The following is a 24,558-nucleotide window of genomic DNA, read 5'->3' as shown; positions in this document are numbered from 1 at the left end:
GTGGAAATGTACGGTTTTAATTTATTTTAAATATTGCGACATTTTTTGCTTGTCACGTCAATTTTGAATTAATGTTTGTGGAATGTTAATTGATTGCCAGAATTTCATGTCATTAGGAGAAAAGAATTTTATGAAAAGCATTAAATTATACTCTGATACAATGTGAGTTAACCAGGGTGTGATTCCAAATTGATTCTTTCTTCGAGCTGATTGTAGAAATTTGTAATTATGGAGTAGGTGCATTGGAAATTAGTATCTTATTGATTCTAAAAAATTTTTAATTGTGTCAATTGAAATATTTTTCGTTAGGTAATCAATGTTTCCCTTCTAATTTGATTTTTTTAATTTTGCATGAAATTTAGGATGATTTTCGCTTAAACTGAAAATACGAATTGTATTAATAACTTAAGGAGTTATTAATTTTTATTATTACACGCAACATTCTTATTTAATTTGTGAATTTATTATTCACATAGTGTCATAAAAATTTATAGAAACAATTGTTAGAATCAATATGTTGCAAACCTACATAATTTTTGTTATTAAATCTTGTGTAAAATATTCTTGAATTTACACACGTATATCTTACTTGAATTACTAAAAAGTTTAAAAATATTGAGAAGAATCGTCTATAAACATTCATCAAACTGCTATATTTTCCACGCAGTTATTTTCCAATTCTTTAAAATCAATTAATCTTACTTTGTCACTCATAGTATTATCGAAACTAAAAGTCACTCAACATAAAGGTTATTAAATTATTGTATTATTGTATAAGAATTGTTAATTTATTGATCTTTAGTTTCAGCTCTTCGAAAATCAATTAAAAAGTCATTAACCGTTAGCAAAGCGGATGAAAATTTAAAAAATATCTGACAATCATGATTTACCCATGCGGATATTATTGGACATTGAATTAAATACGCGATCGTGCATTTATAATTAAGAGATTGTAGATATCCAGAGCCTTGTCCATGATCTTACTACAAGGCTTAAGCATGAAACATGTTAAGCTCCCTGTAAAAGACTGCATACGTTTTGCATAAATTTATAAGGAAATCTATCGAATAAATTAATTCGTTTAACTTGCTAATTAAGGACAATTGCTTTATTCGTTTCTACTTTCGCTAATTACATTTATCGAGTCACGCAAATGCTCGCGTTACGATACATTGCGCCTGTTTGAAAGTTTTGTTGATTTATTCCAATCAAATTTCTCTTGTTGCGATATATGTATATAAATACCACACTTTATCGATATAGATCTCTACACGTAATAAGTAATAATGTAAGACAAATCTAGTGATGAATGTGATCCACAATGATTGAAACTTTTTGAATTTTTGTTGATGAAAAATGTATACCATCCTTCGCTTTAACGTGAACAGCAACGTCAACTATCTTTGGATAGTGCAGATTACAACTGCAGTAAGAACTCGTTAGTTGCGTGCCGGACGGACTCGTTAATTGCGCGTAAGTCATCCTCGCATTTTCTTGAAATTGTCTCGACGACATAAATATATTATTTATGAACACCTCTCTTGTGTGATACGAAAATAACACCCTGATAGACTACATTATTATTTAATTTGTACTGATTCATGAACACTCTGTTTGTAATCACTTTTATCGGATAGATCCGCGATTATTTACACTGATAATCGACAGATTTTTTCTTATCCTCATTCTCAGTTTCTATTAATGTTGTCCGTAAGTGTAGATTCGACTCCAGCGCAAAACTGAGCTCGTACAATAAATTTAATAAATTTCTCCTACAAGAGAAATCCACCAGGTATTCGTTAGTTGCGCATCACTGGTCCGCGTCGCATGCAATTATCGAGTCTTTACTGTACAATGTTATATTATATCTATATAATTATTATATCATATGTGTACAACTGTATTATATATCTATTGACCTTCTCATAATAGAGGCCCATCTTTTGAGCCTGAAATCCGAATTTCAAATCCACCGTGCTACCTCTGCACTGTAAATACGTATTTCTATTATTGAATACGAAATCAGCGCACGATTATCAGTCCCTGTAATTGTATTACGCTCTCTCATTATTACTATAAATACTACCAAAAATGAAACGTAGAAGATGCACTTTATCTACTGATTTCTACTAGAGAATTTGTATCAAAAAATACTTTCAACTGACTCAAAAATTTTGTAAACGTCAGACGAAGACAATAAAATTAAACAGAATCGAAATTTCAAAAGTCATTATTTCGAACAGATTTTACAAGTTCGATTTTCATAATTTTATAAATGTAAGAAGGAAATGTGTGGGATAGAAACAGCTGATAGAAATTTCTGAAATATTTAATATTCCGTGGTGAAATTGCAAACGGTGATAAAGAAATTGTTTGGTATTTTCTGAACGCCGATCGATCAGATTTTCTTCGTCGCGTTTCTTGGTCGACGCCCTATGCTTTGCATAGCAATTACCTTTCCAAATGCGAGCACTATCCCGCGCACTTCGGGGTCACGTTACTTTCAGCGAGAAACCTTTGGCGTTCACCAGAGTATTGCAACAAACCCATGAGAATCTTGCGACTCATGAGGAAGGATACATCATTTCTCAACCTAGAAAAATATTCTTCCACGATTAAATGTCATACGCCTAAGTTACATTTTTAAATACACGTAGCTACTCAGAAAATTCTTAATTACACGAATAGATTACTTTACACTTCTCTAATGCGATTATATAAATATGCAACGGGTTCGTAGTTTACTGTAAATAAACTGCACGGAAAATGATTGAAATAGTATCCTTTCCTACGTTCAAAATTATTTTGGATACAGATTATAATAGATTGTGATAGTCATATCAATTAAACGATTACCTAAGTCCTTCGTATCGTCAGTGAATTTTATTTATCAAATGGAGACTGAATCTGCAACATTTTAGGAATATTTTTATAAACCACAAAATCACTGTGTAGGGATTAAAAAGACAATATTGAACAATATACTGAAATAAACACGTATAATACATTTCAGATATTATAATCTGAAAAAAAGATATCACTTTTCAAAAAAAATACTGTAGTGAACATTACAGTTGCCAACGATATAAATTTATAAATTTCACTTCAATAAACGATTACAATGTATTTACAATACATTAATTCATCATTTTTTCTCATTAAAATGTCATAAAACAAAATCTCGATATATAAATAAAATATCTTGACCTTTGTCTGCGGAGAGTCAGACGTTTCAACGTTCTCTTTTGTATACTCTCGTATACTCTTTTCGAGTGCTATCGAGCCTTCTAACAAAACTGTCCAGATTCTTACATTTCTGATTTATTCGTTAAAACAGTAACGATTTCTGTTGTTTCATTGTTTTTAGATAATAATGAATAATCGAATTGCTCTAATGTTCCGTAAATTTGATTGTTTAACGAATCGTCAAACTGATCTAAGTTTTGGTCGATTATCTCATTAGTCAGCCTTGTGTATAATACCGGTAGAGCCGAATGGAGGGAAAAATGCAGTTCAGCCCGGCATCCATTTACCGGTAGCAGTAACACAGGCGCGGCAAGGCAATCCGGCCATATCGGAGCAGGAACTCGATAACCTTAGATGTGGGCCGAAAGAAATGCATACCGTAACGTTTCATGTCAGCGTTGGTGTCGTTTAAGAAAGTCGATCGCGGATTTAATTTATAGCCAAACGGGTGCAGCTCGCACCGGATGCAACGCGGTTGCACCGGCTGCATACTTGTCGAGCTGCTGTCCCTGATCCGTGTTACGTATGTTCCCTGTGATTCTATTTCTTTCATAGAAATACGCACGACCAGCATTTCTCTGAATCGCGCTTTGATCGTTATATACTTGCATTCGTGTTTATTTTAACACACTGATGCACTCTATTGTGTCGTGTCACATAAAATTTCCATTCCGTAGAACAGAAGAGAAACGTCGTATTTTCGAAAAATTAACGTTTATCTAGATAAAGATATACTCTGTCTTAGTATTAAAGATGTACTCTGTATATTTAAAATTCCGTGTTTTTAGATTGTATAAATTGTTCAATTCTCTCCATTAGTGTTTCTCGGTCAAGGAACATTTTGATTCTTAGAAAGAGCTAATGACGAAAAAAAAAGATGATGATAGATAATTGAGGAAAGGTTCAGTGGGTATATTGTAGGTGGGCAAATCTCATAATGCAATGCGGTTGGGCAAAAATTCAAATTTACGATTGTCATATGTCATGTACGCAGTCGAGCGTTGTCAGTAAAAGTATAGACTCGAGGCTTTTAAATTAATTTTAAATCAATTAGTATGAATTACTATGACATTAAGTTGTTTTTGAATTAATCACCATGATCGTTAATTGATTTTTAATTAAAATAGATTTAAGTCTCTTTTTAGCTCATATTTGCAAATTCAGATCCGCAATACGAAATTTTTCGAACTACCAGAGAATAATTTGATTACCCACAGAACCTTCAATGAATACCAAATTAATGTTTCTACTTGCCACGACTACATTATATCCTACTTTAAATATTCTGGCACCGTATTATTTTCTTTCATGCAACATGATGAATTTTCGAAAAATCATTGAAAATTATTCAAATCAAACATGATAATATAATAATAAATAATCTAAGTTGTAATTTTTACATAAAAATAAAAATTATAAGAACAAAAAATAAAGATACTTGATAAAACAGGAAACGAAAATTAAATTTACGCTATGAATTATTATAATAAGAGGTTTGATAAATATTTAGAGATAGACAAATCCTATTGATTCTGTTCTAGAATCTAAACACATTTTGCCCATGTTGCTTTCCCAACAATGATAGCTAAATCCCCTACGCGTTCATTGTTACAACCACACAACGTAATAGAATCACCTCTGCATTTTATGATAAGAGTCACCAAAGCCGGTTTAAAGGTATCTCGAACACATTCTTTCTTCTATTTTGTTTCAATAAAAATGTTACTCTGTCGTTCCAAATTATTGGTCACTAAAAAAAGTAAATTCTTTAAATGTTCCTGAGAAATTTTAAACATTTTATTCCATATGTATTTAAAGAATATAAAAATAGATTTATACGAATAAAATTTCAAAATAAATGGACTGGATGAAACAGTCCTGTCTTGATCGTCGTTTGAACTAAATTTACTATATCCAGTTTATCGCATGAAAACGTGAATTACTGTATAACGTTCGCGTATTCTAGTTCTTTTAGGTAAGCCAGCAATAGTCTGGGAATTAAATTATCTGGAAAATGTCGTTTTACTTTTTCAGTCGTGTTTTATTTATAAAGGTATATGGGTATACATTTCGTTTCATGATTATGGCAGTAATATACCGACTCTGAGTAGCTGCACGTGACATCAACAGTATAAAAGTAGTCTAAAACAGCTGCTATTAGAGGCAGTGGCATCGACCATTCACTCCTCACAACAAAAACGACATAAAAAAGAAAAAAATGAAGAAAAAAAAAATTTCATCTTGCCTATAATCTAACTTATCGTATTGAAACATTTCTATGCCAGTGTGCCTCCCTAACACGTTCAATTTTAAATGATCAAAGCGAAGTCAGATAAGTCCCGGAGAAAAGGCACTATACGTCTATTAAATATATGTAGTATTCGATTCTCGATGTACAAAGTACTACGATATAAATCATTACATTTTATACCTCAATATCTCGTTTCGTACAAAATCCTCATTAAAATAAAAATTCAAATTTCAGATCGCAAATCATGACAGACCCTCGAAGGTCAAATGCAGTTCAAAAATGTATATTCTTATTACCCTACTTAGTTACTGGTGCTTCTTTCACGAAAAAGTGGTTAAGATCAGCATGCAAGTAATTTTAATTGCACCTCCATGTTAACTACCATTGATTCATTGTCAGTCACGATAGTCGGACATTAAAAAGTGAAAATCTATATGTACAGAGGGTGCGTGATTTCTGGCACAACCGGAAAGAATACAATTCCTTAAGAAAAAATAATTTTTTCAGGTGAAATTTTGTTTTTACAACATTCGTGTTACACAATCCTTGAATGCACCCAGTTACGTTTTGACCAACGTACACTAACAACTTATTCTTTCTATCTAACTTTCTTTTCGTAACTATTAAAATATACGTAATTCTGACATAATTTGTCTAGTTGTTCTACTAATCTACTTAGTAATGCTAATAATATTAAAAAGAATAATTTTCCAGTCCTCATTACCCAGATACCTACACATATGAGTAATACAAAAACTAAAGATATCAGCTGACAGTAAACCTATGTAAAAAATATGTTTCAACCACTCGTACAGAAATAAAGTTGCAAATTTTTTAACTGTTAAACGAAACAATGAAAAGAAGAGCTATAAATGCCTGTAGTATTATTTTCAACTACGTCGTCGATGATTTTTGCAAATAAAAGTAGGAATAACGAATAAAGAATAATACCATTTCACGTTAATTGTTCTTTCGTAAGGAATTATCTTCTTAATGATTATAGCGTGAAATTTCTCCCATCCTGTGTAAGCAGTCGAACTACGTATCAATTTTCCCAAGATGAAGAAAACAAGTTTTCACTGTCTAGAGTAGACTTCGAGGCGTAAGTCTCTGCTCGGCATTTCGTCGTATCGTTATTCTAAGTACAACTACTTACGTTAAAAAGATTTCCGTAATTGTGTAAGAAAGGCCGGCATTTTTTATCTTTTCCTTCTATTTTTTTTTTTACATCGGACTACTTAAGTCGCTATAAACGATACAACTCTTATACATCCTTATCGTGCGAGCGCCCGAACGTTTTTCCTTCATGATTATTCGTAAAGACTCTTCCTTTTTACTCCATTTTTCCCTTTGCAACAATCGCAACTATTGTCGATTAATTCTATATTGCACTAGTTATAATTATACAAAATATATACCTAATAGGTAGGCTTAGCTTTTGAAGTATACCCTTTTAGGCACAGTTATCCCGGAAGTAGTTTGGATCAAACAGAAGCCGGAAGTGGGTGGTACGTGAGGCAGGAGGCACGGCAGTTTTGCGACACGATCTCGCACTATCTATAGTTCTATTCTAAAGACGAAAAGAAGTAAGCGCCGTAAAAGCGAACTCTATGAAGATATTGGAAGAGACAGTTTGTTCACAATGCAGAGCTCTTGCAGAACATTCGACAAACCAAGAATATAATTCGACGGTATTGCGGCTAGTAATCCTCACGTTGAAAGAATAAGAAAAACGTGCAATTATTGTCTCCTAGAATTTGACTATAATTTCACCGAAATGAACGAGATTCGTTCTTGTCACCCTTCATTACGAATCATTGTCTGTGATCGAATCTACAACGGTAGAGTAAAATTTTGCAATTTTTAAGAAACATTGCACACTCGCGTTTGCAAGTATAATGACATTTTGCAGTAGTTTCTTGTTCATTATTTACGACAAAATGGACTTTCATCGCATAGCAGTGCAAACCGAATCTTACCCTTCACTGGTTCAAATACGTACTAATACTTCAAGTACCAGGGATGATCGTAACAATAAATCAGATTTTCAGCGTACTGTAAGAAAAATAGCAATTTAAAAAAAAACAAAAGGCAAAGGAACTACTCGCTCTAAAATCCATTAATAATATAAACATCTGGGATGCTTGCATCGGTAATATTGTCAACACTTACGCTACACCACAGCAAAAACTACACGTTTGGTACCATAAATTGATAATGCGGCTAATAATACGTTGCCTCTGAAGAATCATCGAGCTTCGCTTAGAAAAAAAAAAAAAAGGAAAAGAATCACATGATCGAAATAGACTCTTAACTTTAATACGCTTTATATGCAGCTGGTATAATCGTCCAATAAATGGTTTTAACGATAGAAAATATTCGTATACTTCTATTTTAAACGAACTTCTTATCCAAATAGCATTTTATCAATTAGTTTTGCTTAACGCACTCCGACATTTAATGATACCGGTGCGTGTTATTTTTAAAAACTATTGCTTCGAAACAGTAAATTCTCTAGATCGTGGAACGTACGTATAAAAAAATATAATAGCATTGAGAACAAACTTGTACATCGAATAGCGGATACTGCTAATGGTTAAAGATGGCGGGAAGCTAGCTATGTAGGAACGTATACTATTAAGTAGTCACATTTAAATACTGACGCAATAATGGAATTTCTTACCATAAATCAGTATCGCGTCAATACCTAAATATTTTACGAATAACGTATGCCTTAATTCATATACATACATACGAGATACACAGTAGTACTTCTACAATTATTCGAGACTCTTATTTTGTTGATATGTTGCGTAATGCGAAAAATATTGTTCTCTGTTCTTTCCTAAAGGCAATGCAAGCACTTTGTGTGTTTATCGATCATTGACAGCGATCGATCGAACCGGTATTGAAAAAGATTCATCGACAGTTTTTCGGAAGCTGTAATGAATTTCTCTTGTAACGTGAAATAAACGACTGCCCCTGCGTCGATATTTGTACACGAATATACTACTGTGTACCTCTTATTAATAAATCAGTACATATTCATTACAATCACAATATGCATGACATCCTATGCAAAAGTCCTGGTCAAAATGGAGTGGAGAACTTGTACTATGGTAAGACACGAATCGATGGTACATATTGACAGGAAGGATAATTCTAGCTACATAATCCCGACGGATCGACGAGACCACGCGCAATGAGTTCCGCCGTTGCGGGATCGCCAGCCTGTTTACCACTCGAATGTTGGGGCGGAGTTTGTTGCGCATGAGGTTCGAAATGGGAACGCACATGGAACATAAATTCAGCCTTGTCCGTGAAATCTGTACGACACATCAGACAGAAATGCCTCTCGGACGCGTAAGGTTGCGGTGGCGCCGTTGATCCCGGGAAATACGGAGCTGCGTGTTGCGGTGGAGCCGATGCTTCTAAGTGAGATCTGTAACAGAAAATGTTTAATCGACCGTGCGATAAAACGGTACGATAGAAGCATCGGTCGATTAAAAAAAAAAGAAAGAAATACGTAAATAAAAAATTACCGAGCATGTTGCATCCATTCCTCTCTTGTGGCCAATGCTCGACCGCACAATTCGCACGCCCAACTGACAGGCTCCTCTTTCAGTTTGTGTATAGTGTCCTGCCGTGATTGCTGCTGCTGCTGTTGCTGCTGTTGTTGCTGTTGTGCTTGCTGCTGCTGCTGCTGTTGCTGTGCTTGTTGCTGTTGCTGATCTGAATTCGGAGCAGTGGGTGTGGACAGAGGCGCTACCCCCGGTCTATGTCTGAGTTTGTTCATGTGAATAACTAGCTTATCTCTGCGGGCGAACGCTTTTCCTACAAAGGGCGGCCGTCGTAAAATTAATTAAATCTAAACAAGCAATTCGCCACGGTGGAAAATAACAAACGCTGTCCACTTACCGCAAACTTCGCAGGAATACGGTTTCTCCCCGGTGTGGATACGCATGTGAATAACGAGTTTGTCTTTACGGGCAAGGCCTTTACCGCAGACAGTGCAAGCAAACGCCTTTGTCGCGGGTTCGCCCGTATTGGTGGCTTTAGATGCAAATCCTGGACGAGAAGGTACATTGTTCGTCGTTCTTAACGGCTGATTTACTGTCGGGGCTCTGCTTCCAAACTGCTGATCCATTGCACCGGGAAACGGGGGCATTACACCACCAGGACGCATCGCTGCGGAGTAATCCGGAGACCTATTTAAAGTTCAATCGATATTAATCATCGTTAACGTTACGGAATTTCGGCAACTGTAGCGTAAATAATGAAATTTACTCACCACGTGCCGATTGAGCGTAACACGCGTACACCGTCGTCGTAGCCGAGGCCATCGTCGGGTAAAGTAAACGTAGGATTAGGAGCTTGAGGTGTTGCAGGTGGACCAGGCCCGGCGAGCCTCGCCTGTGCAGCTTGTTGTGCCATGTGTTGCTGTACTGCAGCATGAGCTACCGCGTGTGCTTCCACATAAGCCGATCGCTGCTGTTGCTGCTGACTACCATTAGACATCTTGTCCTTCTCCGTGCCCTATTAATCGTTTATTTTCTCTTACACTGTCACGGTATCGCCGTGAAAATACGGCTTACGCACGACGCGTGGAATAAATCGTGGTGGTAATCAATTGTTTTCCAAAGTACAACGAAAATCGTACGGAACGGATTCTTCGAATCGCTTTTAAACGCGAAACGATTCGATTCGAAATAAATTTTAACCGGACGAAACGCAACTACATACAACGATGGCCACGCAACTCTGAGCTCAAATTGCTTTCAAACATTGCAATCGCTATTTATCAGCGTAACCGAGCAATACACGAGTCACGGCTTGAGCGATATCCCCGGTTTAAGAGCGCTGTCCAAAAATACCAGATTAAATGTCAATAAACTTGGTACGCGGCTGAGCACAATAAATACAACGAGAAACAAGTTTCTAATCGTCGAACGCGTAATTGGAAATTGAGAACACGAGGCATCGAATTTCTCGAAAACCGATAACTTTGCCCCGAACGATATTGTGAAGCACAATGGATTAATATTGACACAATTGTCACGGAACGACAGCGACGATGTTTACGAAAGTACACAGAGTCGCTTGCAGTGCCTCCGTGAAACGAAAAAGTCAAGCTCCACCGACGAGCGATATTTTACATTTCTATCAATCGGTACGCAAAACAAAAAAAAAGAAAAAAAAAAAGAAGAAGAAAGAAAAGTAACGGTTTCAAAACCAATATGGGAAAACGATTAATCACGGAAACAGGACCGAGCGGAGCGTGCACGAGAGTGCATTCGGTGCCAAATATCTGTTAACGGTAATCGATATTTACCAAAAACTGAGTATCAAACGTTTACAAGACCGCGTAAAATTGATACGGTTCTCCTCAACGCGACCCGAAGCCGCACGTAGCGGGCTCGCTCGCGTATTTCGTTCGAACGAACGGAATTTCAGAAAAATAATAATAATAATACGTGTAATCACCTTTACAAACCACTCGTAGAACATGATACGAGCGTTCAACGAGCTTCAATCCGCTTGCCGATACCGAAGCCCGCAAAGAATGCGGCAAAATCACAAGAACGTTACAATTAGTAGGATTTCCAAGCAACGATAATTTCGTCCACGTGACGATCGTCCTCGTAGGCAACGCAACGTTGTACCAAGGATCCACAACGAACGAGGAACATCACAGAAGCCTGTGTCCTCTGAGACGACATCGAACGCATAAAAGACAGGGACTTTCGAAGGAGCCGAAAAGATCTCTCCACGCAGGCTGCTCCGTCAAGGTCCTCCGGGAAAGAACGATGACCGAAAAGAGAAAGAGAGAGAAAGAGAGGAAACGAGCGGAAGGGCAGAAGGGCCGGGAGGAGGAAGGGAGAAAGAAAGAGCTTAGCGTACAAAGCCAGACACGATCCGTTCTCACAAAAGACGGGCAAACGTTATCAACCAATCCCGGCGCTCACGTACCTACACTTTGTCCCGATGGAGAACCAGAAGAAGTGTACCCGTGAATCCCGATCGACACGCTGTCGGATGTCCTGGAGAAACGATATCACTGACGACGTCACAATCAATTCAAACGACACGTCACTTTGTCCTCGTTCCCATGCCGATGCTGGATCCCGAACTGGGTGAAAAAATCGCGGAGCTACTACGGGGTCGGTTCGGCGACGTTCGGAGCACACCGGACCGATCGCGACAACGAACTCGGCCGACGACTACGACGACTACGACGACGACGATGACTATAACGACGACAACGAACGCGGCACGCGCGTTCTTTCTTTTCGCGACGCCACGAAAGAATCTCGCGTTTTACGGGGCAACCGGAGTGTGTCCCGTGGAGCTAGCCGCCGATTCCCGGCGCGGGAGGATGTAAGGACAAAGAGACGAAAAAACGCCTGGTGGATAGCAGAGGGGGTAGCCACGAGAGAGAGAGAGAAAGAGGAGGGAGGGGGAGAGAGAGAAATACAAAGATTGAAGGAGAACAGAGAGAGCAGAAGAGGGAGGAGGAGTAACGACGCGGTGAAAGAAGGAACTAGTTGGATAGAGGGAGAGGTAACAAGAGGAGACGGTTAAAGAAAGCAGAGACAGAAAGAGACGAAATAGCCGGTGACACACGAATGCAGCGCGGCGTAACGATATCGAGTGGAGGTCCCCGCGGAATGCACCGTGGCGACGTGCCTTGGACCGAGCGAGACGGTAACGCAAGCTGCACGGACTGGACAAAAACGGGACAAGCGGCAGGGAAGGAACACTCGGGGTCCCGTAGCCAAGTGTGTATGTATGTACATATATATATATATGTATGTATGTACGACGCTTCGTGTAAGCGTTACACACGATCCACGGGGGCTACGAGCCTCGCGAACAGGAGGCGAAATTGACGCGACAAGGTGCGGGAACAGGCACTGGAACGATACCGAACGGCCAGAAGGGAAAGAAGAGTAGGCTCGGGAGAAGCGATACGCGGACGAGACAGCGCGGTGCAACGATATCGAATGGAGATCCCCGCGGAACGCATCGTGGCCGGCGCGACGGCCAGAGCGAGAAGGAAAGGGAATACGGGCGAGAGGGAGGGGGGTGGGAGAGGAGAGGAAGGGTAGGAAGAGGGGGGATATAGAGGGGAGCAAGACAGGGACGCCCTAGAGAGGCAAGTATGCGCGCGAAGAGACCTTCGTGTATACCTAGCGTCGCGTACACAGCTACCGTGTGACTCGCCTGCCGGATACACACAATGACGGAAGAGAGCAGCGTAGCCAGCAGTCGACGGCGGCGTCGGCGGCGGTGGCGGCGGCGGCGGCGGCGGCGGCGACGGCGGTGGCGGTGGCGGCGGTGGCGGCGGTGGCGGCGGCGCTCTGCAGTGCGTCGGCCCGCTGACCTTGACACTGACATTGACTGAGCGAGCGAGAGAAACGAAGGCAGACGATATCGTCGGAACGGCATACGCGCGATTAGACGAAACTAAAACGTGCTCGCAATGCATCGCGTTGGTGTCCGGCGGTACCGTCCAGCGAACGGTCAGCTTCCACACGCTACCTTTCTTCCTTCGTTTGCTGCTGGCCTCTGTGGTCTACGAATTGAACGCGTCAACGATCAACTCGGGTAACGAGACTTCGTCGACCGTTTACGACGTTTATTTCAGAGGCCAGAAACAGGTTTTCAGAGATGCAGGCCTGCTCCTCGTTGCACCTGTGCCCGGGACAAGGAGATCCAAGGGGTCAACCAGGTGGGGAGGGGATCGAACGATCTTGGATTGGGGAGCGACGAGACACGTACGAGGGAGAAAGATGAAACGTAAACGGAGCAACGAGGACAGGGCACGGTTAAAGACGAAGGAATAGGCGGGAAGAGAGCGAGACGTCGCGCTCTCGAAGGAAAGGGAAAGAAAGAGGGGACTAGGCGAGACGTCGAAGAAAAGGAGAACTGACTTTCGCTTTCTGTGCGCGACGCAGCCTAGCCGCGGAGCGTCGATCAATAGTGCCGCGACGGTTGCACACATACGCGCCGCCGACACGTATACCCTTCTATCCACGCTGCTCCTCGCGATCCGTCTCTCTCTCTATTGCTCTATCTGTTCATCCTGCGTGGTTATCTGTATATTATCCCTACCACCGTTGCCTTCTCCGATGAGCCGCGTGTGTGAGGGTGGAATTATTGGGATCACGCTTCGTTGGACAACGTAGGGGTGGAGAGACAGAGAATCAAGGACCTCCGGCTACCGATCAGCGACGCCCCTTGTTTCGTTCCTTCTTCGTTGTTCTCTTTTACGCGGCTCTATCGCCTCCTTCTCCGCCCCTCGTCCTCGCCGCTTATCGAGTACTACGAGCGGGATCAGCGCGAAGAAAGGTGGAACGAAGACAGAGGTGGTACAACCCGAGCGCGTGTCGCGTAAAGGGCTTTTTACGCCGCTCGAAATGTGGAACTCGTGTCGGCCACCCATTCGACGCATAAAGTCACTTTAACGCGTCGTGTCGGAAATTGCCGCGCGAGTTTATGAGCTTGTAAAGAGTCTCTGGTACTTCCTAGAATACGTACGGCCGACTCGGATAGCCTGGTTCCTCGGCTATTCGTGTCCGGCTTGTATGACGATAAATTCTACCCCGCGTCGCCTCAACCCCGCGTTCGAAAAAAATGAGTAGCCTCTCGCCGTCGTAATGCCGCGCGCTTTATGTCAGACTTTTAATGTACCTTTATTAAGCGTGCTGTCGCCTTCATTTGTAAGGCACTTGCTTCCAGTCGTAAACCACGTGGCCGTGGAGGTTAAGCGCGACCGATGTCGCATGAAATCAATTAGGAGCAAATAAACTGGTACCCGTAAACCAGAACCGGCCATTAATCAACTAATTCTTCCCAACTAATTAATCGATTACGCGGCGCGGTTAAAAAAATTCTCTCGTCGTAAATAATGCGCGATTAACGTTAATCGATTACCGAAATTAATCGCTCGCGGTGATCGACGACCAACCGAGTCGTTAGTCACTCGCGACCATCGATGTTTAAATTAATGGTTACGTTTCGGTAATACCGAGTTGAAAAAGTTCAATGTTTCCCTTTTGCACGGTTATAAAATTTACGTATTCCTATAGGTATGTTAATACCTATTAAATTGAAACACAATGGAAGTATAAAATATTTCAAAAACAATTTACAAGTTTATTGTCTTTTTTTTTAGAAAAAAATTCTATACTCTTTTCGTTAGATATTTCTTCTTGTTATTAAAAGCAACAGAAATAATGTTAAGTGACTTACCCCGCATAAACAACTGCAAAGTATAGATTACGTTTGTACGTATCGCTTCGGTCTTATACATACTGGAACCTTAATAATTTCAAAGAAACGGGACTGAACAATTATACAATTATCGAGGTAACCAATCCAATAAGGAGTTTCTTTTACACGATATATTCTCACAGCCTATGGCTCATGTTTGACCTCTCATAAAATCATCAATCTTTTACCAACAAGTTGCTTCTCTTTCAAACGAAAAACTTCCACTTCCAACTTCATTTGTTACTAAGTGACCATTCCTTCTATTTGTCAACACAATGTAATAGACGAGGTACGCGTACAACTATCGAGGTTATATTTACCAAGACTCTACTCTGTATTGTAAACAATATTTGTAAATAATAATCATATCTAAACTTTTAAGAGATTACATAAATATTGTAAATAAACCGCAGAGAAATGATACCGTCAACTTATAAATCCAATTGTCTTTGGCGTTAAAAAATTAAATTAAAGAAATCAAAAACCCCTCGAAGGATTCGTACTGCAACCTCGTGACATGCAGCTGCAAATTTCCTTAACTTAAATATTGCAGCAACTGAAAACTACTAAAATTCTAGCTAAATTAACACATTGATTGCCATCTACAAGTTATCTCATAGCTTACAATGTGTCAATGAACACCACCCACGAGCAAATACTGAACAGTGAGCGTTTTAAGGAAGAATAAAAATTATTGTGTACTAGAGGACTAAATATTTATTTGTATAAAAATAAAACGTGTGACAAATTCTCTCGAAGCTGGTGCTAAAAGTTAAAATGAATAAATTAAAATTTGTTCACCCTCTTCAGCCTTTATGTATATAACACCCTACTAAAAATTGCAGACCGATTCTATTTAAAAAATGCTCATTCGGGTCGTTACTGTCCCTTATCAATCCACTTTTACGTTTAAACTATTGTCGGATCAAAATCAGTTCGTCGCTCAAAATCACACCTCAAAGTGCGAATCACAACAAACACAATTCCTACTTTCACGCTATACGAACTTGCCTCTCTGTAAGAGAGACGAGTGTACTCGAAATCAACGTCAAACGCTTCACCGACAACGTTTACATAGACGTTTCACTGACTCCAACTCTGACCGACTTTACGTGTTGACCGATACACACATAAACCGATACCTGTTTTCATCGGCATTATCCGTTTATTGATACGTACTATCGCAGACAGCGATGAAAATATTTTCCCGCAATGTTATCGTTTGCTATTAAATCGACAAGAAAATTGTACATTATTAAAAAGAGTATACGTGTAAAAGGTATAAATTGTATTCAAATGATCGTTTTATTGATCATAACACAATTTTATTATGAACATATTTCTTAACCGAATAGGACTTATATATCAAGTGAGCATTACAGATTTTCAGAAAATGATATTTTTCCGATTTTACTTTCCATTTAATTTACCTCAATGTGACTTTTGTCGGTAGCGCGTATTTATAAATAAATAATGTCAATGCGTGACAATAAAGTAGCAAGTGACTGTTGATAGAACGTTTGTCTCTACTTTAAGGTGTACCCTTGTGAAACAGGTAGTATGTAGTTGTATGTTTGCGCAAAAAGACGAGAGATGGACCGGCGGGGTGGTCAAATGATAGATGGGGATATTTCCCCAGTGGCCTTGAGTGATTAATTTACTTTGATCCGACTATAGTCTACTTCTATTCTCCGTGCACGATACATCGCACATTTTTGAACGTAGAATATGCAGATATTACATTCACGTACGACTTTTGCAACAATGTCGGAAGAGTCGTCGTGAATTAAATGTTAATACAGATATTACTGAAACAATAAATTTCTCGTCGCTTCGTGACTCACAACGTCCATTGCACCAACGAATAGTACCATATTTACAGATGAAAAATATTTAAACATTTCTTTAAGATTTTATATAAATTCAAGTAGTAGATAAAAAAATTAATAAATGCATTTTAAGGAAAAGTCTCTTTTTGAGACCAATCTTTTGGAATTATAAATTAAAAATAATCTTTTTACATATAAAGAAATTAATGTTATATCTCGGTCGTTTTGTATTACAAAACCTGACGAATTTTCATATGCACCAAGATAATATTTCTCCTGTGGAATTCTTATGTTTAAAACATAATTTTTACGTTAAAAACATAAGAACAACTAAAACATTTTATGTCTAAAAAATTGAAAATATTTATTGGTTTACCTGGTTCACCGTTGCAGCGAGATGCTTCAAACTATCCGCGTAATTTTTTAACACCGTGTCTGTAGTCATGCAGCTCACACGAAACTCGTAAAACATGTCCAGTTTATACACGCATCTCTGGCAGATATTTTTTGGCAATGCATCCTCTTTAGTTATCTGCAACAAATTTGATGTTTTAACGTATCGTCCGTAAAACGAAAATTGGAATAACTTTTAATTTATTTCATTTGAAATTTATTTGTTACTTTTAATAGGTAACATAAATTAAACATAGTGCGACATATTATTAAAATTAAAATTCATTACAATTATTTCTTAATTAAAAATTTTCTACCAACTCTATTTTTACGAAATAATCACGATAAACAGATCACAAAAAATAAGAAACTGTAGAAATTGTATCGGAGAACAAAATTCTTTAATAACTATAAAGTTAAAAATTACAAATAATTTTGTTATACTAAATTAAGAATGAATGAAGCAAGATTCAATAATAATTTCTGTTTAGTTTTAAAATCCAAAACTCAAAGTATTTTAAAATTTAAAGCCCAATGAGTACCACAAAATAATAGGTTGCTATAAATCAATTGTATCGTATTCTGTATAGTTAATGCCTCAAGTTACAATATTACTTAACAGAAACTGAAATGTGTGGTAACTAAATTTTGTCATTTTATCTCTATTCTGTTTTCATTCTTAAAATCTTCCACTCGTAAACAATTTTGATATACATTAAATTACATTTGACACTAATGCTTCATGAAATACTGTAACGAACATATGACAGAACATAAAATCTGTAAAACATAATAAGAATTTAATTTTAATTTCATGTAAATTTAAAGCACATACATAAACCATGACCGTACTTTATTCAAATCTGGTCAAATTATCAACTGAATCGATCATTGTATAATAATTTTAAATCTAACTCTATTGCTTTCTTTTAAACTTTATGGCAATTTTATACTACTTAATATAATTAAATCATTTTCATTAACACTTTAATACAACATAAAGTTGAATCTCTAAATGATGTATATATATGTATACATAAGTACTCTATTGAAAAGTTGTACTTTAAACAATGGGAAACGTATTTGTACCAGCATATTATAAATTTGTTAATTAATAAAACATAGCCTGAAATGAATTATACAAGACATGTAATTATAAGAGAATCTTATAAATGTATCATACACCTGAGTAATGTCTCAAGTAAATGGTGAACATTTTTGGAGTATAAGGAAAATATTTGACTCACCACAGCAGGAATGCAGGAACGTATTTTGAAAAGTAATTGCCGTTGTTCGCCTTCTTTGTCGAAAATTTGAAGTTGATGATTACTCTTCAATGAGCAAAGTCTGCACAGTTCGGCAAAATTGAAGTCTTCGTTCATTGCCATCCTTTGGAACCGCGGTTAAACACAAACGCTCTGCGACTATAGTTAGGTTATGCTGTCCGCGACCGTTCGTTTTTTCGTAATTGTCCGACCAAATAAGGACCACTGTCAACGCGACGAAGAATTGCGGTTCGTGGAAGTAAATAGGCAAACAGAAATTAGTTTAATCACGACGAATGTTGAGAAATAGGAATTTCTAACAAAACTAAAGTAACGCCGCCATTTGATTCTTTCTCTGTCGCTGTTGTTCAGCATGCACGATGCCTGCAACCACATTGCCCGACATGAAATCACCTGCTGGGTGGCGAATGTACTAATAAAGGGTTGTATCGGTCGGTAAAACAGTTAAAGCAAGTGTACTACAATTGAATCAAAATCAATTGGTCGCTCAAGGCCACTTTCTTTATTGTAAATTATACCAGACACGATTGAAGTTAAAATGACTCTTATTTTAAAATGACCACAGCTTTAAATAAGAAATAGAACGTGAGTGGATAAACAGTATAATAGAAATAACTTCTTAATGCCTGTGAGTTATGATTTTGTTCAAACTATAAAAGGCATACAAACTATTGATATTTGTAAATACATAGTCAAATATAATTATATTTTGATAATTTAATGTCATAAGAAACAGACATTGTTCGCTATGAATAATTTCATAAAAACATTATAATACAAATTTACTAATTATTTGTAATAAATTCATATTAATATATCAATTTACTTCGTTACGTGGTGTAATATTGTTTTATTTTTATTATGTAATAATTGCATTAATTATAAAATAAAATGCATTCAAATTATCATTAATAGAAGAATTATATGAATTAAACGAATTATAATTATAGTCCTGTTTATTAGTAATAATACAGGTACGTCAGCTATGTCTGTAGTGTTTGTAGAATATTGATCCGAAACAAAGAATAGCGTGACAAGAGAATTTTAATTTCTGCACTTTCTGATTTGATTGAATGACAATGCAACAACTATAAATATTTTATGCCGTCGATTACATCTATAACATAGATTCGCGTGACATAACTATTATGTATTATTTATTAAGAACGAGAATAGTTCCATTACGTAGGTCCAGAGTTCAGTATAAATGTAGAATATGTTTCTCTGAACAAACAAATATGCAAAGTGAGTTTCTGTGACTTAGTACTTGTAATATGAAAAAATGTTAAGATGTTTTTAAAATCTTACAGGTCATTATGACAGTAGATTTTAAACAGTCAATAAATTATTAATAATAAAGTCTGACGACAGTGTGAATAAATACGTTTAATTGAAAGTGAAACTTTTAAGAAAATTTGATAAATAAATAAAGAAGAATGATTCTTAACGGTATATTTGGTATTATTATGATTGTGCTGGGCCTAGTACTTGTCTTTGAACAGTATCTGGTATTTTATATAACATTGATAATACAATCGGTAAGCTGAAATATTATTATTTTTTTAATGTAAATGCTTAAATGTATGATAGTTACACTATATCATTTCTCCGTTTTTAATTTTATGCTGTCAATTCTTATATGATATAATTGTCATGTACTTTTTTAAATTTACTATTTCAATATTTTCTAGCAAGCTATATTTGTTTCAATATTTAGCGCCGCGTTGTCATTTTCAAGAAATTCTAGAGAAATGTCAGTTTAAACGATCATTTAAAATTACTTGTAAGCAAATTTGTTTTAAATACCTTAAATTTCCTTAAAGGTAAAACCTCCTTAAAAAACAATCGTTTCTAGGAAAAAAATTTAATATAAATGTTCATAATTTATGTGCAAGAAAACTTTTCGAGTTCAAATTAAAAAAAAAAAATAATTTACAGAAACTAGTGCTCGTTGAAGGTTCACCAAATTTCGAAGCATGGAAAAAACCTTTACCTTTGTCACTTTCGTGTTATATCTTCAATGTTACCAATCCTGACGACGTAATGCGAGGAGATTATCCACATGTGGTTGAATCTGGTCCGTTTACTTATGAGTAAGCACAAAAATTAACAAAGTTCAGTACAACTGTTTTCAGTTAAGTCTTACCATATTTGTGTATCAAAGTTCGTTATGAACTTAGTCAACACATATTTAACTAAAATGCTGGCCAAAATATTTTTTATTATGCTTCAAATGTCCAAATTCACGTTATAACATCGACGTAAATTGAGAAGAGTAAATAAAATATCTTCCTTTATTATTTTGAATACAGTTAATATTTGGATGCGACTAATCATTACTCATACTATTAATAGTTCCAAACATTTTAATCGAACATGTATTTAAAGACTGTAAGTTATACATTTTCTGTTAATAATTTAACAAAATGCGTAAGTAAAGTTTACCTCTTCGTGTCTAGTGACAATTTTGAGAGGCAAATTGTAGACATCGATGAAGAAAACGATGAAATTACATTCACAACGAGGTCAACATACACCTTCAATAAACGGAAAAGTCTGAACCTGTCCAGACGTGAGAAAGTTACGATATTAAATCCAGCATACATAGGCACCATATTAACGGCAAGTAAAACCAATTTTAATGTTAATAATTACATTTCTCTTAAGTCCATTCAACCACTCATTATTAACCAAGCAACAAAAACTAATAATACACATATTAATAATACACCAGTAAATACTTTTTCTTATCTTTACTCACTTATGGTAAATTGGTTCATAATATTATTATAATTTTATATTAAATTTCTTCTACAGCATTTTATTTGTTGTTCAACTTCTTTATAGTCTGTCAGCAAAAGATATTTATTTTGCAAGGAAAGTGTTTTAAACGCTAAATAAATATAATCTTTAACTCCCTTTTAGCTTTATGAGACCTTGTACTAACGAAACAGAGAAAAATGAATCTTCGATTGTCAAATGTTAAAACTAACTGCCAATGACGTATCTCAATAAAAATATTTCCTTGTAGCTGACAACTTTGCCACCTGAATTTATGGCGAAGTACGGTGACAACATACCGAAACTTTTTCCAAATCGTAGCAGCATTTTTCTAAAAGCTCATCCCACCGATATACTCTTTAACGGAGTCAAAGTTACGTGCAACTTGAACAAGTTTCCCGAGTTGAATCTCATATGCAAAACGATGCAAGTTAAACGGCCACCGGTCATCAGGGAAACAGAAAAAGAGGGAGTTTATCTTTTCAGTATCTTCCAAAGGGTAAGATTTAATAGCCAGAGTAAACGCAACATAGTGTGAATAATTTTTTCAAATGATTGATCTTATTTTACAAAAGCAGTAACGTTGCTTATGCACTGTACAGAACAATGAAAAATAAGAAACGTTATATGAAGATAGATTGTACACTCCATAGTTTCTGTGTTATAAAATATTGAAGGAAATGTTGAAGGTTTATTTCGTTTTGGTACAGATTACTAGCATATCTTAATCTGATATAATGTTTGTATTAAAATCTAAAAAGAGAACAGTTGTAACAATTAGACAGCCAATTTAATAACTTGAATCTAATTGAAAAAAATATGAGATGAGATAAACCAAAATATACATATAATAATTGCATAAATAAATATGTGTAAAAGTAATTACACGTAAAAATAATAATATTAAGTTTCTACGTTTGATAGTTGAATACTAGTATTCTTGGTCCATTTACTATTAATAGTGGCGCCAAAAACATATCTCTTGTGGCCGATACAACAGCCTATATGGGAAGTAAAGTACAAGAGATGTGGCATTCTGAAAGTTGTAATACAATAAAAGGAAGCGGTGGTATCACTTGGGCGCCATTAGTTACGCCATTGCCTTTTATCACAACATTTGTGTCCGATTTGTGCAGGTATAATATATTGTCAAAAATATAAACATATTACGTGGAATATTGTTATAAATTTCTGTTAGACATTTTGAGATATTTTGAAATGTAGCTTTCATACCGTAGAGTCTAAAAATTGGGAAATCATTAATTAAAAAAAAGTTCAGTGTTATGATATTAAAATTTTCTTAGTATTTACAACATTAACGTGCAATGTATAATGTTTATTCGTTTATTAATTGATCGTGTATGGCAGTTTGATAACTGTCATTCGAGTAACGCCAATGTTATTTAATAACATCGAAATAGTACTCCGAGTTAAACAAAAATGTGCTTGTTAGTAAATCTGTACCACGTACTTACGATAATATATATTCGTCCGTATAATATTTATATATACATATCATTAACACGTTTAGAAGTGTGGAGATCGATTATCAGGAAGACATTTCGATAGAAGGTATAATAGGATCGAAGTTTGTGATGAAAGAAAGGGTGTGGTTTTTAAACGAGACGCAGTGTTACTGTCCGATAGAAGCTAATAAAGTACAATGTCTGCCGCAGGGTTTAATCGATGCGGCAGAATGTCAGGTAACACTATTGGGTTAGATGGTAGGTGTCCTAGCAAATATTGTTCTGTTTCATTCGTTTTGCTTCCTGCTATCTTTAAACCGTTTATCGAAATAAAGTAAAATATGTATACTAATTTTTCTAAAATATTTTGTGCACTGATTATGAAAGTATATTTTCCATTTGTTCGTACTTTCGTTTCGTTTGCTATTAGAATTGATCGTGACAAGTTTTGATGCTTTTGCATTATTGCTGAAAATAAAACTATAATTCCATAATTAAACTTATAATTCATTCAATGAATAATCGAAATCTTGCTCCTTAAACTATCACTTCTTCTTCCAAGCAGTGATGCACTTTTAAGTGAAAGGTAAGTCAACGATTATGACGACATCAAACGTGGATGTATAGAGTTATTTGTATTTGAATAACTAGCATAGTATTGTAGAGGAATTCAATTGTTCTCCGAATGATGACAGAAAACTATACGTCATTATGCTTAAAATTATTTCGTGTTGCAGTCACGACTTGATAGATTAATGTTTTGAGATGCACAATACTTTCTGGGATACCTTAGTATAATGAGACAAAAAATATTTTTGCAATTTCATATTTAACTTGTTACAGAAGTTGCCCGTCATTTTATCGGAGCCACACTTTTTGCATGGGGATCCGAAGCTTGTATCGTATGTTCATGGTGTAAAACCTGACGAAAAACTTCACGGAACTTTTGTTGTTATCGAACCATTGAGCGGTATACCGATTTCTGGAGAGAAAAAAGTACAAATAAATGTAAAGTTGACTCAACAGCCAGTGGAGCTTCTCTCTAATGTGAGCGAAGGTTTTTTCCCCATCCTGTGGTGTAAAAGTGTAAGAAAAAATTACTGTAACACTTTATGTTCCTTTAATTTCAAGCTTCGCTTTCGAAATGAAAACTGATCACGTATATCTTAATCTGATTTCTTTTATACAGTTGCGTGTATTATGTAAACTGAACCAATATGAAAGTGCTTACTTTCATATTGGCATTCAGGGTGAGTCGTGTAACCAGTTACGAGTCAATATATTAATAACCAGTAAAGATATCGCAAATATTCTTGATGTTTATTTAATGGTAATGGAAGATATGCCATTTGTGTCGTATCATTATTTAAAAATATTGATAGTTTAGATTTTTATGCCATCTAATGAGACTTGTAAAACATACGCTCGTCTTGCATAGTTGTTTTACAAAATACAATAGCAAACTTTTACATACAATGGAAAAGAAAGTAGTTCTACATGAAAAAAAATATAATGTATAATGCAACTGTATAAAATAAATAAGAAATTCGATATGAAATTTTTTTATACGATACTTCGTTTTCAACAAAATCGATTTTGAAAATTCACCTGTGCTTACTTTCACTTGTGTGGTTGGTATTTATAAATATTAATGATAGTATACTACTATCTGTTTTCCATGGACAGCAATACTTCTTTATTTCATTATAATCATGAAGTATATTTGTGATATCTTTACTGATTAAAAGTATTTACTTGTAACAGTTGCATAACTCATACATGTATTGTGTGCACTCGATTAATGTGCAAGGAAATTATTTTAATTATGTAGAATATGTAGAATATGTAAAATATGCAAAAAATATGCAATAAATAATACATTTCTATAAAATATGCATTTGCATAAAGATCCACGATCTAGTTATACGAAATTAAAAAATTTTGGCCAATCTATCTTAAAAATGTCTGACCATTTATTATTTTTCAAAATATTAACTTTATGCTTTACAAACAAAATACGAAGAAAATTC

At 36.1% G+C, this 24,558-nt stretch overlaps 2 protein-coding genes across 4 annotated transcripts; one reads left to right on the top strand and one right to left on the bottom strand.

Annotated features, from left to right (window-relative positions):
* Positions 1-5,272: 5,272 nt before the first annotated feature.
* LOC143149319 (uncharacterized) lies at positions 5,273-18,592 on the bottom strand. Of its 3 annotated transcripts, none has more exons than XM_076316565.1 (6): positions 18,243-18,592; positions 16,979-17,134; positions 9,789-10,033; positions 9,416-9,705; positions 9,040-9,331; positions 5,273-8,939 (listed from the first exon to the last, which is right to left on the bottom strand). In XM_076316565.1, the coding sequence occupies exons 1-6, from the start codon at positions 18,381-18,383 to the stop codon at positions 8,660-8,662; spliced, it is 1,404 nt and encodes a 467-aa protein (XP_076172680.1). In that variant the 5' UTR covers positions 18,384-18,592; the 3' UTR covers positions 5,273-8,659. The 3 variants fall into 3 exon arrangements, with proteins under 3 accessions (XP_076172680.1, XP_076172683.1, XP_076172681.1); XM_076316568.1 differs by lacking the exons at positions 16,979-17,134; positions 18,243-18,592 and adding exons at positions 10,982-11,273; positions 11,468-12,533; XM_076316566.1 differs by lacking the exons at positions 16,979-17,134; positions 18,243-18,592 and adding an exon at positions 10,982-12,533.
* A 1,125-nt stretch (positions 18,593-19,717) lies between these two features.
* Positions 19,718-23,915, top strand: LOC143149641 (sensory neuron membrane protein 2). Its single transcript, XM_076317211.1, has 8 exons — positions 19,718-19,819; positions 20,220-20,374; positions 20,741-20,903; positions 21,313-21,561; positions 21,987-22,198; positions 22,594-22,765; positions 23,372-23,614; positions 23,718-23,915. The coding sequence occupies exons 1-8, from the start codon at positions 19,718-19,720 to the stop codon at positions 23,913-23,915; spliced, it is 1,494 nt and encodes a 497-aa protein (XP_076173326.1).
* Positions 23,916-24,558: the final 643 nt, after the last annotated feature.

Source organism: Ptiloglossa arizonensis, chromosome 7, assembly GCF_051014685.1.
Source record: "Ptiloglossa arizonensis isolate GNS036 chromosome 7, iyPtiAriz1_principal, whole genome shotgun sequence".
Lineage (NCBI taxonomy): Eukaryota > Metazoa > Arthropoda > Insecta > Hymenoptera > Colletidae > Ptiloglossa > Ptiloglossa arizonensis.
This window is presented reverse-complemented; position numbering and strand designations above follow the sequence as displayed.

Bases quoted from the DNA above. Each gene is read 5' to 3' on its own strand.
- LOC143149319 (XM_076316565.1), bottom strand. From the start codon at position 18,383: ATGGCAATGAACGAAGACTTCAATTTTGCCGAACTGTGCAGACTTTGC. The intron at 10,034-16,978 runs GTAAACCAATAA...AACGATTAATAG, and splicing joins TCGCTGCAACGGTGAACCAG to GGCACGGAGAAGGACAAGAT. The intron at 8,940-9,039 runs GTAATTTTTTAT...TTTCTGTTACAG, and splicing joins GAATGGATGCAACATGCTCG to ATCTCACTTAGAAGCATCGG.
- LOC143149641 (XM_076317211.1), top strand. From the start codon at position 19,718: ATGATTCTTAACGGTATATTTGGTATTATTATGATTGTGCTGGGCCTA. The intron at 20,904-21,312 runs GCAAGTAAAACC...ATTTCCTTGTAG, and splicing joins ACATAGGCACCATATTAACG to CTGACAACTTTGCCACCTGA. The intron at 23,615-23,717 runs GTAAGAAAAAAT...TCTTTTATACAG, and splicing joins CCATCCTGTGGTGTAAAAGT to TTGCGTGTATTATGTAAACT.